Below are 15,787 nucleotides of genomic sequence, written 5' to 3'. Positions count from 1 at the left end.
TAGCAATTTGGAGCTCATGGATATGAGTCTGTAATTCATGTACAGTTGAAGTAAAGATAACTATGTCATCTGCAAAGCGTAAATGGCTTAAATATCTTCCATTTATCTTCAGACCTTTCCCTTCCCAATCAAGAAGTTTGAATATTTCTTCTAGGCACGCTGTGAATAATTTTGGAGATATTGTGTCACCCTGTCTTATACCTTTCTGTATTCCCACAGTAGAGATGTTTCCATTAAAATGAATTGCTGCTGTGGCATTGGTGTATGCTGATTTGATGGTTCTGATGTAGGGCTCCTCCACTTGTTGGTTTTGTAATGCTTTAAGAATTGCACAAGTTTTAAGTGAATCAAAGGCTTTCTCATAGTCAATAAAACCAAGACATAGTGGTAATTAATATTCATTACACCATTCAGTAATCTGCTGTGCAACTTGAATATGGTCCATTGTACTAAAGCCCCTTCGAAGCCTGCCTGTTCTTTTGGTTGTGATAGATCCTGAGTCTCACAAAGTCTATTAGCTAAGACTTTTGTAAACACTTTGTAGACCACTGATAGTAGACTGATAGGTCGGTAGTTCATCAAGTCTTCTATCCCACCTTTTTTTATGTATCAGAATTAGGGTAGCCTTCTTCCATGTTGTTGGTACATCATTTTTCTTCAGGCATAAAGTAAATAGTTTTGCTAAGAGTTCATAGATTATTTCTCTGCCTGTTTTTAGAAGTTCAGTTATAACTCCATCCTCACCTGCAGCTTTCCCATTTTGGAAGCTTTTGATGCTCTGCATAACTTCTTCTGGTAGAATCTGTGGTACTTCAGCTGTGTTGTAGTTGTCTTCTTCTTCATTTAATTCATCATCCTGGTATAATATTGAGTAGAATTCTTCAATACTTTTTGCTATAGCATATCTATGTTTTGCTTTGATTTCCAAAACATTTTTCTTCTTTCTTTTTGGCAGTTTATTTGAATCTTACTGCATACCATACGATGGTCACTTCCAATGTTGAAGGTGTTTATAACAGAGCAGTCTTGAAAGATGTTTTTCTTATTGCTGAGGATAAAGTCAGTTTCACTAGTTTTTCCATTTGGACTTTTCCATGTCCACTTTCTCTGTGTTTTTTTTTCTTGAAGAAGGAATTCATGATAAACAGGTTTTCTTTTTCTGCAAATTCTATTAACCTTGCTCCTCTGTCATCTCTCATGCCATATCCAAAATTTCCCATTGAGCTTTCATTGGAATGTTGAATACCAATTCTAGCATTAAAGTCTCCCATTACAATTCTGAAATGATGTTTTTCTTTATTGTAGAGCTGGGATATATCATGATAGAAGGCTTCAATTTGTTTGTCAGTATGACTTATTGTTGGTGCATAGACTTGGACGATCTTAAGAGTGTATCTTTTCAAGATTTGAACAACAATACTTGCTATTTGATCGGATACACTGTCAAATTCTATTATGTTGTTCTTCAGTTTTTTGTTGATCAAGAATCCAACTCCATTAATTGTTTCTTTATCTTGACCTCTATAATATAATATGTCTCTATTTTTTAATTGAATAATTTCTTCACCATTACGTCTGACTTTGCATAGTCCAAGAATGTTCCATTTTAGTCGCTTTAGCTCTTCAGTTAGTTCAGTTAACCATGCTTCACTGCTCAGAGTCCTACATTTAATGTTCCAAGCTCTAGTTTCCAATTTCAGCATGATCTGGTTACCTGGAGATTCTTAGCACCCTCTGCCTTCATGTTTAACTGCCTGCTGCCATAGGTAGTAGCAATCCGGTCTCCTGGGAATGAGGGCCATTTTATTTCTGTCATATTTGTCTTAGAAGGTTAGGCTATTAATTCACCATGCTGACTAAGTGCGGGTTGGTGAATGGCAATATTTTCTCATGGGATCGCCAGTCCCAAAACCACTGGTCGATGGCTCTTTATTCAATATATTCAGAGCTGCCCTGATATCCAATGGATGGTAGTCAGGGTTTCCCCCCATCTGCCACCTAGGGGACGCGCTCGGTAGCCCATGGAAGCCCTGAGTTAGATATAATGTAATGTAAATCAAGACATAATGAATCAACCTGGTTTAGTGTAAACCCTGTGTATTGTATTCTTTCGCGTAACATTTCTAATGACATTTTCCAATTCTGTTTTTTCTGTTTAGCTCTTCTGGAATGGAAGCATTCTTTGAAAATTAAAAACTTTGGAATTATATTGTTGTTCCTATATTTTTTTTAGAAATGTAAGTTGATTCAAGTTTAGCTTTCTTGCATTTAAACTGTTCTAGTTTATGTACCTTTCATTTGACTTCCCCATCAAGTCCGTTCATGATCAGTATGTTATTTTCGACCACAAAAGGATGCTATTTTTAGGCAATAATGATCAAGGAAAGGAAGGAGTAGCGATAGCATTCAGAACTGAACATGAAGATAAACTTCTTTGATTGGGAAGCAATTTCAAGTAGAGTTATGTGGGTAAACTTCAAAATGGGAACACGAACAGTGAAACTTATTTGTGCCTATGATCCCACAGAAGGTTCTTCCAAGGAAGAAGGAGCAATTTTTCAACTATTAGAGCAGGCAGCTGGCATAAAGAAAATGGAAAAAGTCATCCTTGTTAGAGATCTGAACAGCAGCACAAGAAATGAATCCCACCAGGCATATAGGAACATTTTGGGAAAATTTGAAGAAAAAGGCATAGGTAAAAATAATGGTAAGTATTTATTAGAATTCTGCTCAGGACACAAACTAGTCATTACTAACACCATGCTTCAACAGAAAGATGTTGAGATGGGAGGAATCTTTATCTGGACGATTGCAATCGAAGGTGAGTTAGCCGATCTCATACGGAGGTAGCAGGGTTTTTTCTCCCGGAAACTCGGGTTTTTCATCTCGCATACAGACAAATTGGCCCTTCAGAACATGCGCAATTTACAGACAAAAAAAAATACTAGTTGTGGTGGTGGTGGAAGTGGGCAGTAGATGGCGTTGATGGAGATGATTCATAGTAGAGGTTCGGTGTAGTGTTTGAGACGATTGTAGGTGTTTTCCCGCGATGAGTCTTCGGACTCCTTGGAGGTGTCGGGAGTAATAATAATAAGTTCATATGGAGAGAGAGAAGACACAAGAAATAAGAAAAAATTCACTGACTATATCATTGTTGATAGATATCATGATGCTCATTCAAGATGCAAGAGTGTGCAGAGGATTTGACATTGGAAGTGACCATTACTTAGTACTAAGCAGGATAAAAATGAATATCACACTTTAAAGAACAGTATGTAAGAAAGTTTTAAAAAGATTTAAAGTTGAGCGTTTTTGACAAGTAAATTGTAGACTTGACTATACAAACATTATTGAAGAAAAAATGAAACAAGTTGAAAATAAGAACCAAACTTTGGAGTCTCATTGACAAACTCTGAAGAAGACATTGCTGGATTCAGCTAGGCAGGTATGTGGTGAAATTGTATGCAACGATAGAAAAATAAGAACATCATGGTGGTCACAAGAAGTTAAAGAAACAATATCTATAACATTGAGTTTTACTCAGCTACTCTCCAAATCGTCTATGATGTCTCAAATTGTCTTTCATTGAAGAATGAAAGACCTTTATGAACCGCTGATTAAATATCTCAACTATATCTTCTGTAGCAGTTGCTCTTATATCATTTTCTCCTCTTAATATCTAGCCTTCCGTAATAATTTTTTTTTTCCTGGCTACATATCAAAAGAACTCCCTAGGATTCTTTTTTGGCTTTATTAGCTGACTGCTGCTCATACTTCACTTTTGCTGTCCTTACCTGTTCTTTGTATTCCTTATGGAATTGCTTATTACCACTCTTCTTATACTGCCTCCATAATGCCTTTTTCCTCTGTACTTGCTACTGCAGTACTGTGGAATAGTCTTCCCCCCTGACTTATTTCCTAAGGAATACCAAATACAGGCTTGTAAATCAGATGTAAACAAGTTTCTCCTTTCCCAACCCACCACCCATATATACAGTACAAATCTACTATAGGTTGACCATCCAACCTCTTGTATATGTGCCCAACATAAGAAAAAAAAAACCATCCCATACCACAAATAGTACTCCCTTCTCTTCACACAGCTCCGCTAGCATACAATGCATGATTTTGGCTCTCCATCGCAACTCATCTACATCATACCTCAGCAACAAATTGACAACTTTTCCTACTGCACTGTTATATTTTACTCTTCTCAATAGCCTCCTCATATTTGCCCTTGCATCCTCCTTATGACCACTTAGATCATTCATTCCCACAATCCGACTAACTCTCTTGCTCGTTTCTTCCTCATGTTCAACTCCCTAAGTATCCAACTCATTCTCCCACTTGGATAGCAGACCATATGAACTTCTGCCTGTAAATAGTTCTCTTATCATGTGTTCTCCATATACTCCTATCCTGGAATCTCTCGCAACCTCTTTTACACTTTTTCTTTCATTCTGTTCTCTTGCACACTTTGATAAGTTTCCACTAGACATCTTACATTACTCTGCATATTCCTGATTTCATTTTTCATTTTCAATTTCTTTCATAGCTCTTTAATTAAATCTTGTATTCCCAGCAATTTTACTCTATATTACTTCTCATCCTCGCTACCTCTTGTTCTGCCACACCTCATTTCCGTTTCCTTGGTCATACTTTCTTTTGCTCCCTTATGACTAAATTTCGCTTCTACATCCTTGCTTTCTTTCACTCCCTCCGTTTCTCTAGCTTTTGTTTCATTTCCATTTCTGTCATGTACACCATCCTCTATCATTTCATTTAGTTTTGCATTCTTTACCTTGTGGTCTAATAATATATCGCGCTTTTGACAAATCCATACTTTCTCTAGTCTCTCATTCATTCTCTCTCTCTCTCTCTCTCTCTCTCCACAAACGCATCTCTTACACTCTGCCATATATACATTTTGCACTCATGACATCAAATCATTTTTGAAAAGTCTATGTTGTTAATGCCACTTGATTTTTGCAGCACCGCCATTCGCACAACTCAGTGCCCACATGGTTTACCTCGTGACCTCCATTGTGTTATACTTAAAAAAAAAAAAAGCAATTTCAACTAAAAAATCAGGCATAATTCACACTAAAAATCACGCAGACACACTTTGTTATCAAAAATAAATAGTCTTCTTCTTTCACTATGCATTATTCCCTCTTCCTATGCAGGGTCCACGTGTTACTTAGATGCGACTAAAAAAATAAATTGTACAACTCTAAAATTCATGAAATATTGCCATTTATTAATCAAAATTGCACATATATTTCTAGAGCTCCTTCTAACACTACACAACTAATGGTCCTTTAGTGGACAATGCTCAAATGCATTATTTCCCATGCAGAAAAAAACTTTCAGGTATCCCTTTTCCTTTAAGGCTAACTGCTTTAAATAATGTAATTTGGAGAGGTATTGTATGTATAGAGGGTAGTGTAGGTCTCCCATGATGCGTCTTTAGCCTCCATGGAGATACTCATATAATAATAATAATGATATTAATAACAATAATAAATTTGCCTTTCTCACCATGGGTGCCACTTTCCTAGCATGCTTTTCATACTACTTCTGAGTATCATTATCACCTTTCTTTTTTACCTTATTTAGGATTTATTCTCCTGATTCTAAAGATACAGTCATTTATATCTTTCGTCGGGCATCTTTTGACTATTTCCATCCACTGTTACTTCCTTTATGCTGCAGTTTTTCATACCAAAGCACTGCTTCCAGCTGCCTTTTTAATTTATTGTAATGAATTGCATAATGTTCAACATATATTCTTGTTTGTTCAAACCTCTCACATGATTTACTATCTTTCAGTTAAATCTTCATGATCATGCTCTCCAGATTGAGGCATAACTACCTCAACTTTATATAGATTTTCAGGTGCTATTGCTAGTTTTGGTATTCTTGCTCCATTTAGCTTTTCCATCATGTATTACAAATGGCTTACTGTTACAAGACTTTTGCAGGTAACTTTTTCAACATTTCATTATGTTTTCAGCTAACCACATGAAGGTAAATTTGTGCTTTTTCACTTAAAATTTTGTGAAATTTTTCACATTTCACATTTGAACTCTGTAGACGCCGTTTGATCACTGCTGTACCTCATGTGGTTTTGGCAATGATGTCTTCTGCTAAAATAAGTGGTAGGGTCACAGATTCCCTTTCCACACAAAGTTTGTAGGACAATCACAAACATCCATGCCCACGGCAGGATTCGAACCTGCAGCTTCTTGGCTGGAGAGTGGACATGCCACTCGGCCAACCAGGCCGGCAAAATTTTGTATAATAGCTTTAATTATCTCTTTTTTTTTTTTTTTAACTTGTATTCCTTCACCTGTCCATGTTTAATATATTACTGCATTATTATGCCATTTATGTAAGGTGTGATGAAGAAATTGCTGCTAAAGCTGGTGTTCAAAAGTTGGCTCGAGAATTAGATGCTCAGCTAAATGAATTAAAAGAAGACCTGGAAGCAGAAAAAGAATCAAGATTCAGGACAGAAAAACACAGGAAGGATTTGAAAGAGGTATTATTATTTTAGTACAATATAAACAATAAATTGAGGTGTTATTCAAGCAAGACTAAAAGAAAATTTACTGAATTAATGTTAAGGAGCTTTAGATCATTAAATAGTTTTTTTACTGCATTAAATTAGCAAAAAAAAAATTCAGATGCTCTAGTCCTCCAGTAAGCAGGATGCTTGTTTACATCTGGTGATGAAATTCATTTCCCAACTTAAAACAGTCACCAACATCCGTGCCCATAGCAAGATTGGAACCTAGAACCAGGAGAGTGAATACACTAACACCTTGACTAAACATGCCAGCAATATTTATTAACTTTCTGAAGTATTCTGCAACATATAAATGTTCTTATATCACTTTTTCTGATGCCCATTACTCAGAAAATTTTCAACTTTGTGTAAATCAGTTTATTTAAGTTGTGCCACATTGATGAGCAATTTCAAAAAAAAATTTTGACAGTTTTACTTTTAAGAAAACAGAAGGTTAGTTCGCAAGCGAGTTTATAAATTTTGCATTTTCAGCAAAATAAGTGTAAAAATTATTATTATTATTGATAATACTGCTCAACTACCACCTTAATTAACATAGACGTACAAACCCCCACTGAAGTTGCAATAAATGACACAGAAGCTTATGCATACAACATCAATAACTACATAAGCTGTAGGACTGTAGACAGTCCTACACCTTATGTAGATGAAACAAAAGAGGAGGCGGCATCATGGCATTTATCAAAGAAAAATACAACATGATGGAAAAACAAACTCGTTTTGAACATCCGGAAACACTAATATTGGAAATAACAAATAATGACAAACATATTATCAAATACATGATAAACATAATATACAGATCCCTAGAGAAAAATCCAATCAGCTTTCTGCATAAATTCAAAGCATGGCTAAGTGGCATTGAACCCTTGTATAACACTTCAGCTCATCCTAATATAGGAGACATTAACATAAATACTCTAGACCATGCTCCTTCACCACTGACACATACCTTGATATGCTAAGTCAGGACAACATAATCCCTACTATAAACTCTATAACAAGAGAAGAAATACTCAACAATTCACTAACACAATCATTCATTGACCGTATTAACAATCGGACTCCCATCAGTACATATATCTCATCAGTAATTAACACAAAAATCTCCGATCACTACTTTGTCTCAGCTTCATTTCATTACGCCACTTCCTCCTCCCCACAACACCACAAAACTGTACAAAGCTCCATCATATAACGAATACAGACTGGAATTACCTACTCAAAATAAATGACCCTGTAACTTTATACAAGAATTTCCAACTAACGTTCACAAAATATACAAAAAAACAACAAACCATACACAAACAAGGTGAAAAACAGACAATAACCAATTGATAAATGGTTACATTCTAAATAGTATTACTGTAAAAGAAAATCTATAGAAAAAAACTAAAAAAAGTCACCCAGTAACACTCATTTATAAACATTATACAAAAACAAGAAATCAACTAACAACAAAAATTTGCAGGGCAAAAAGACACTACTACTTGCAATAATTTATAATGACATATGATGAATGAATATTATTATTATTATTATTATTATCATCATTACCACCCAAGAGCCCGTGGAGTTAAAGACTCATCTAGGAGGTCCTTTTATCAAACACACAGTTCATCATACCGTGCTTTAAACATAGTCAAATTTTCTACAAACACCACACTCTCAGGCAAGGCATTCCAATCATTCACAACTCTGCACGAAAAAAACCCGCTTTTCACTCCCCTACTCACACCCTCCTTATACAGCTTCCAGGGATGACCTCTGGTTCTCCCCTGATCTCCCACTATTTTCTGTAGAACCTCTCCAGCATTGATTCTATAACAACCCCTTAATAACTTGTAGGTCTCTATCATATCTCCCCTCCTCCTCCTGTCCACCAGACTCTGAAAGTTGCATCTTCCAAATCTTTCTTCATAGCCAACATTCCAGAGGTTAGAAACTATCTTAGTCAATCACCTCTGGACCCTCTACAACATCTTCATCCTTCTGAAAACCAGGTTACCAAATCTGGGTACAGTAGTCCATGTGCGGCTTAATCAAAGCCTTATACAATGGAACAAGAGTCTCCCTACTTCTACAAGTCAGTGTCCTCAGCATCATTCCCAGAAGCCTTTGTGTTGTCTTCACAATTTTGGCTATGTGTCCCTCAAATTTCAGATACTTATCCATTATCACCCCAAGATCTCTTATTACTTCCACCTCCGACAATATATCCTCACCAAGCATAAATTCCTCATCCCATTTTTGTTTTTGAAATTTTAAAACCTTACATTTTACAACATTGAACTCATATCCCCATTCCCGTGCCCAATCACTCAATTTATTCAAGTGTTCTTGTAAGGCCACAACATCTTTAAAATCTTCATGGTTCGTCCCAACTTTGCATCATCTGCAAACAACTGAATATCTCCATCCAAATCTTCACCAGTATCATTAATATACAAGTTAAACAGCAATGGCCCTAAAACAGACCCCCGAGGCACACCACTAGTGACTTCCCTTTTCCTGGGTATTGCTCCCCCCCGTACACAACTTGTTTATACCTATCAGATAGCCAGTCTCCAATCTAATATCCAACCCCATCCACTCTAGTTTGACTATCAACTTATCATATGGTAATCTATCAAAACCCTGTGAAATCTAAGTATATTAATGTGTATCCTTCTTCTCTGTCCATGGAAGCAATCACCTTATTGTAATAAGTAAGTAGATTACTAAAACATGACCTCCCTTTAACAAATCTATGCTGTTCATCAAAGATAATACCATTGTTGTCAACCCAATTCTGGATCCTAGTTTTCACAAGCTTCTCCAACAACTTAACTACAACATCTGACACACAGATAGGCCTATAGTTTGATGCTTGAGTTCAATCACCTCCTTCATGAAGTGGCACAATCTTGCACCTCCTTCCACTCCTTAGGAACTTGACTGAGTGCAAGACTCGTATTAAAATAATATATCAAGGCCGCCGTCAACTCGCTGGCACATTCCTTCAGAATACATGGTAATATATTATCGAGTCTCATAGCCTTATTAATATCTAGTTTACTCAACTCCTCATACACCTCTTGCTCACTTACAGTCAGTTTCTCCTCCCATCATCAACTGCTCTCAATCTCTCCATGAAGTCACATTCACAAGATTGAAAGTCCTTTATGAACTGTTCATTAAGTATCTCCACCACACCTTCTGCAACAGCTGTCTTTTGTTGTGTCCCTATCTCTAATATAATCACTCTTTTAGTCTTTTATTCAAATTCTCGTTCAACTCTTTCTCAGGTATCACATGGTACCCCTGTATAACAATGGAATTGCCCCAGGGTTGAGCCAATACCAGAGTATCTGAGATCAACCTCTCTTAAAACAGTAAGAAATTTATTTTTTTGCTGTGCCACTTAGCGCTTTTAGATTAAATAATAATATCAATCAAGAGGCGATCTCTAGATAGTATTTAAGTGATACCTTGACCTTTGCAGATGTGGCCAAAATCTCTTCCTTCTAATTTCCCGCTTAGGTTCGTGTTAGTTTTTATAAGCGGTGCATCGGATTCCAAAATGACAGATAGACTTAAATGCATTCAAAAGCAAGGTTTATTAGATACTATAATTATATACATACAGTACATGTAACCTTAAATCTCAATCTAAGAAAATTCCTGACAATCAGGTTAACATTAAAACATTCCAATATTACAAGGATACTGAGACTGACTATTGTTAATTTTTCAGTATAAATCTTATCGACATTAAGACACCTAAATTATGCATAATAATCTCAATAATTCTTTTCTAATTCAGTTTCAATCAAACCACTCAAATTAGCATCTATATCTTTTACAATCTTGTCATTAATAGCAATTCTTTACTCTGAACTTTATCATAACCTCTTTAAACACAACATAATTCGATCACAGTAGGAGACAGTAAATATACGGAAATTTTCTCAGGATCACTACAGTTCAGTTCTATATAATATTATTAATGTTCCTTCCCTAGATTCACAGTACGGTACAAATCCTTTCATTCATAGTTAACAAATACTATAAAGTCTACTTATCTATCTTGAACTGCATCACATTAAGAGGTCCTCAGGAATCTGTCTCTCCTTAATCAAAATATCCATGGGTTTCCTATCTGGCTTTCTGTGGGCGGGCAGACTTACTTTTTCTGCAGAGATATGGCTTTCTAGTTCCGGCGATGCCTCTATAAAAACCCTCTGGAATTTAGGCGCTGCCACCCTTCACCCGCTCACGACACCACGAGACCAACACCAGGAGATCAGGAACAAAAAAAGCCTCGTGTGGGGAGTGCTTGACTCTTATATTTTGCCTTGGTTCTGGGCGATTCACGTAATCCGCGATGTCCACCTAGCGCTTTCACATAGGTTGATGTCACATCATCCAGCTTTCTCCGCTACATTTTTCATGCACTGTCGGCACACGAATGCCCCGGGCAAACCGCTCCCCTCGTGTTACTGCTTCCTGACCTTTGGACTTACATCCCCCTTAGAATTTGTTCAAATCAATCTATAACTTCTAGCACTTATTGCTCCAACAAAAATGTTAATTGTTTACACTTCCACTATTATTTATACTAACTAGTGAGTGGTCCCTTGTTGAAATATTATATAAATAACTATTTGTTTTCTTTTAGTTTGAAATATTTGATATATCTACAAAGCAGTATTTTAACACCTAGAGACAAGCATGTTATAATGTTTCTTATTGTGTGTTCGCTCTGTTATACAATGATAAGATGAAATATCTCATGTTCCAGCTTATCAGGGTATAACACTTTATACCATTTTCTCCAATCAATGTCATCCTTCCAGAATCATTGTGTCTTTTGCTGGCTACATATCGAAAGAACACCTTAGGATTCTTTTTGATTTCATTGGCTAATTGCTGTTCATACCTTTCTTTAGCTATCCTCACCAACCAAGTCACCCCCCCCCCGTTGCCTGGTCTTTTTAGTCCTCATGGAATTAGTTATTTCCACTTCTCTTATGCTGCTTCCATAATGCCATTTTTCTCTGTCTCATATGCTTAATCTCTTTATTCATCCATCTCACACCTACCTTATTTAACCTTCTCACCCTTGGAATGCATTTAGACATTGCATCTACTAGATAGTGTTTGAAAGTCCCTCAAGCCGTATTGATCTCTTTTCCAGCTAACTCCTCATTCCATGCTACACCTGCAAGCTGGCTCCTGAGCTCTTCATAATCACCCCCATATATAATGACAATATGAAGAGACATGGGCTACATTAATGACCTGAAAAAATAAAACTTCAGCACAAGATTTTATTGCAAAAAGCTTTGGTCAGGATATGAACCAAGAGGAACTAGCAGACTCATTCAACCACGCCTTCACAAACAATATCACAATACCCAAAACAGATCAACTACCAATGATCAACAAAAAATTACCACCACCACCACAAAGTCAACAGCCACTGTGTATTTTCTATCTGTAACAAAACAGGAACTAAAGGAAGTGCTCTTACAGCTAAAAACAATGACCACTCCAGGAATAGACAAAATTAGACTCAAAGACCTTTTACCACGCTTTGAACAAATAAATTGAATACTTCTGACACTCGAGAACATAATATTCGACACTGGAATTATTCCACAACTAAAACTGTGATGATTATGCCAATTTACAAATATGGCAAAAGAAATGATACATAGAACTACAGACCAATAGCTAACCTACCAGTCATCTTCAAAATTCTTGAAAAAATAACACACACACACACACTACACTACAGAACTATTTACAGACCCACAGTACTCAGTAACCTACCAAGAAATCTAAAACACATAGATAACTATAGAACATTGAAACACGAAATTTGGAAGCAATACCAACACAGTTAATAAAGCATTAACACCTATATACACTTCACAAATCACCTGCATCAAATGCCTACATTCCATTAAACAGAACCAAACAACATAAATAGTGAAGGCTAATCGCACTGTCTTCATAAAAGCTAACCCTAGCTTCGAAATATTTGGAATTAGTCTGTCTCAATCAACTAATCCTCATAATCATAGAATGCAATTTATTGTAATGTACAAGGGTGGTCTGAAAAGTTCTCGGCCTAACAATGACCTAACAATGAAAAAACAAATTTATAATTTCAAAATTATTTTTATTTTTCAACATATCTTTTTTAAGACTAATACATTTATTCCAGCGATGCTTCAATGCCATTATTCCATCCTTGTAGTGGTTCTCAGTAAGATCTGCAAAATACCCCTCTACTGCTGCAATCACCTCTTGATTCGAAGAAAAACGCTGACCAGCAAGGAAGAGTTTTAGTTTTGGGAAGAGATAAAAAGAGGAGGTGAAATCTGGGGAATAGGGTGGATGTTCCAACAATTCATAGTGCAGATCCCTTAATTTTCCCATTGCCAAAGCACCTTTGTGGGCAGGTGCATTGTCTTGATGAAAGATGATTTTTTTTCTTCTGCAAACCGGGTTTTTTCTCCTTCTCTGCAAAACATCAGTTATTTATTTCATTGTTCAACTATGTAACATCCTTTATGTACTTTGTTAGTCATGACACCTCTAATGATCAAGTCCCGATACAATGATATACAATTATCCTTTGCCTGATTTTTCATAACATTAACTTTCTCCTTCTCATGAGTCTAAGGAATGGTATGATAGGCTTTGTGTTTCCTAGGACGGACCTTCCACGATGAGTCTTGATAGACTTGTGTTTCCTAGAAAGAACCTCCCACCATGAGTCTTTTGACTCCTTGGAGGCCTAAGTGAATTATTATTCTTTTATTATTATTATTAATATTAATAATAAAAGAATAATAATTCACCTCACCCAATCTTTTCTTTAGATGAATGAGAAGGAGGAAGTCAGTGTTATGAAAAACACTTAAATGAAAATTAAAAGTGAAATCAAGCATCTGGAAGATGCTTGATTTCATTTTTCATTTTCATTAATTCTTACCTAAACTCTTCTTCTTCTATGGTCTCAACTCTAGATGCTATTTATAATTGCTTTATATCAATACACTTTTCACATACATTAATGCTTTCATTATTTTCATTCACTCTAACAGTCCACAAATCTTTCATGTTTTTCAGTACATATATGAAGCAATTTTCACAACACATCTACTGGGAAAAATCCAGGGCAGAACTCAACTTTGTGTCGAGGCTTTCCATGCCACCAACATGCACTTTTTTATGGATACCATTTTCAAAACAAAGAACACTTGAATCCATAATGAAAAATTGAAGTGCAATTCACAATAAATAGGCACACCGTGTACTATTTAAAAACACTTTTCTTAGAACAGCTCAAATATACTGCTACATTCACTCACAACACTAGTGACACTCTGCTGGCCTAGTTAGCAGAATTAGAATTAGAAACTGATTTTTTAATATTTTTTTAATGTAAATCCCACCCATAAATGTACCCCATTAGTACCACAGTTGGTCTAGGGGTTAAATATTAAACTCTGCTGTTGAGATCAAATATAAAACTTTTTCAAACCACTTCAGTTCTCCAAATAAATTAGAGTAGTAGTTTGACACTGGGTATAGAAATTCATCACCAGTGCAACTAAAAGACTTTCATAAACATCCATGCCAGCAAGTGGGATTCTATTGTTTGGAGTGTAGAGGCACTGTGTGACCTTATTGACTTAGTGGTTAGTGTATTTGCTTTTTTCTTCAGGTGAGAGATTAATTTCATTTCTCAGTGTGAGATCACTGCCCCGTTTAATGAAGGCCTGAAATGGCTTGCCGAAGTTCCATGTTTGGTTGGAGCAGGGTTTTCAGATTATGTAATAAATAAATAAAATATACAAAAATAATAATAATAACAATTATAAATATATATAATAAAAAATATAATGGAAAAAATCCTGAGTGCACCACAATAGAAATATACAATAGATTACAAACCTTTTGTGGATGGAAGTGAAAGCGGGAAAAAAAAAAAATTAAAAAAGCTGGAATGCACTATCTTCAGAATATCAAAGCATTTCAACATTGGGATTTATCAGCAGCAAAGATAAGCTTCAGTAATGGGTGAATGCCAATTTGTGGATACCAGTAGAGTGTTGGAGGGGTGAAGAGAATGTGAAAGTTTTTTATGTTGGGCCCATACACGAGAGGTTGGTTGGTCAACCTATAGTACATTAGTATTGGATATGAGAAGGTAATTGGGAAATGAGGAACTTGTTCACATTGGATTTTAAGGCCTGTGCATTGTATTCCTTGGGAAATACGTGAGAGGGAAGGCTCTTCCACAGTGCAGTAGCAGGAATGAAGGAGAAGGAAGAGAAACTTGTTCAGTGAGTATGGAGTTTGAATGTAAAGGGATGTTGTGTCGGATGTTTCAATGAGAGGAGGAATTATTGAGGATAGTTCTGATGAACATTTACCTTGGAAATATTTGTAGACACATTGGATTTTAAGGCCTGTGCATTGTATTCCTTGGGAAATACGTGAGAGGGAAGGCTCTTCCACAGTGCAGTAGCAGGAATGAAGGAGAAGGAAGAGAAACTTGTTCAGTGAGTATGGAGTTTGAATGTAAAGGGATGTTGTGTCGGATGTTTCAATGAGAGGAGGAATTATTGAGGATAGTTCTGATGAACATTTACCTTGGAAATATTTGTAGAAGATGCAATACAGTAGGCACCTGTGCAACAGTGGTTGGAGTAAACTGATAAGTGATGAGTCATTAATCAGTCTGACTGCTCTTTTCTGTATTGCATCAAGTATTTTTAGGGAGCTCTTAGGGGTACCTCCCCAGATGTGTGAGCAGTACTTGATGGATAGGCAGATTTGTGATTTATGCAGGGTTAATAGCTGTTCAGGGATAAAGTAATGCATTTAATGAAAGAGAAATTCTAATTTTTTGGATGCTGCAGAGGCACTGGTGGAAATAACGTGTTTATGCCAAGAGAGAGTATTGATGTCTAGGTAATTCCAAGAGAGAGAGAGAGAGAGATCTCATCTTGCCTAAAGATTTGGTTGTTGTAAAAGGTAAGGCTGTAATGATATGGTTCTTTTTTGTGGAAAATAAGGTAGAACTGTGTTTTGCATTGAAATTAACAAGGTTATCTGATCCCCATTGAAGAATGGTGTGTAGATCATAATTTAGGCATGCAGATGTTGTTGCTCTGCGAGTTGTGGTGATTT

The 15,787-nt window shown here is 36.2% G+C and overlaps 1 protein-coding gene across 1 annotated transcript in view; it reads left to right on the top strand.

Moving 5' to 3' along the window:
* Positions 1-15,787, top strand: part of LOC150097089 (myosin-14-like) — a 1,147,103-nt gene that overhangs the window by 706,916 nt on the left and 424,400 nt on the right. The window contains exon 25 of the mRNA XM_090407039.1: positions 6,400-6,544. Coding sequence (XP_090263165.1) covers positions 6,400-6,544 — 145 coding nt within the window. The remainder of the gene's footprint in view (positions 1-6,399; positions 6,545-15,787) is intronic.

This window comes from Typopeltis vanoorti, chromosome 17 (genome assembly GCF_054136105.1).
Source record: "Typopeltis vanoorti isolate ZY-2024b chromosome 17, IOZ_Tvanoo_1.0, whole genome shotgun sequence".
In the NCBI taxonomy this organism is placed as follows: Eukaryota; Metazoa; Arthropoda; class Arachnida; order Uropygi; family Thelyphonidae; genus Typopeltis; species Typopeltis vanoorti.
This window is presented reverse-complemented; position numbering and strand designations above follow the sequence as displayed.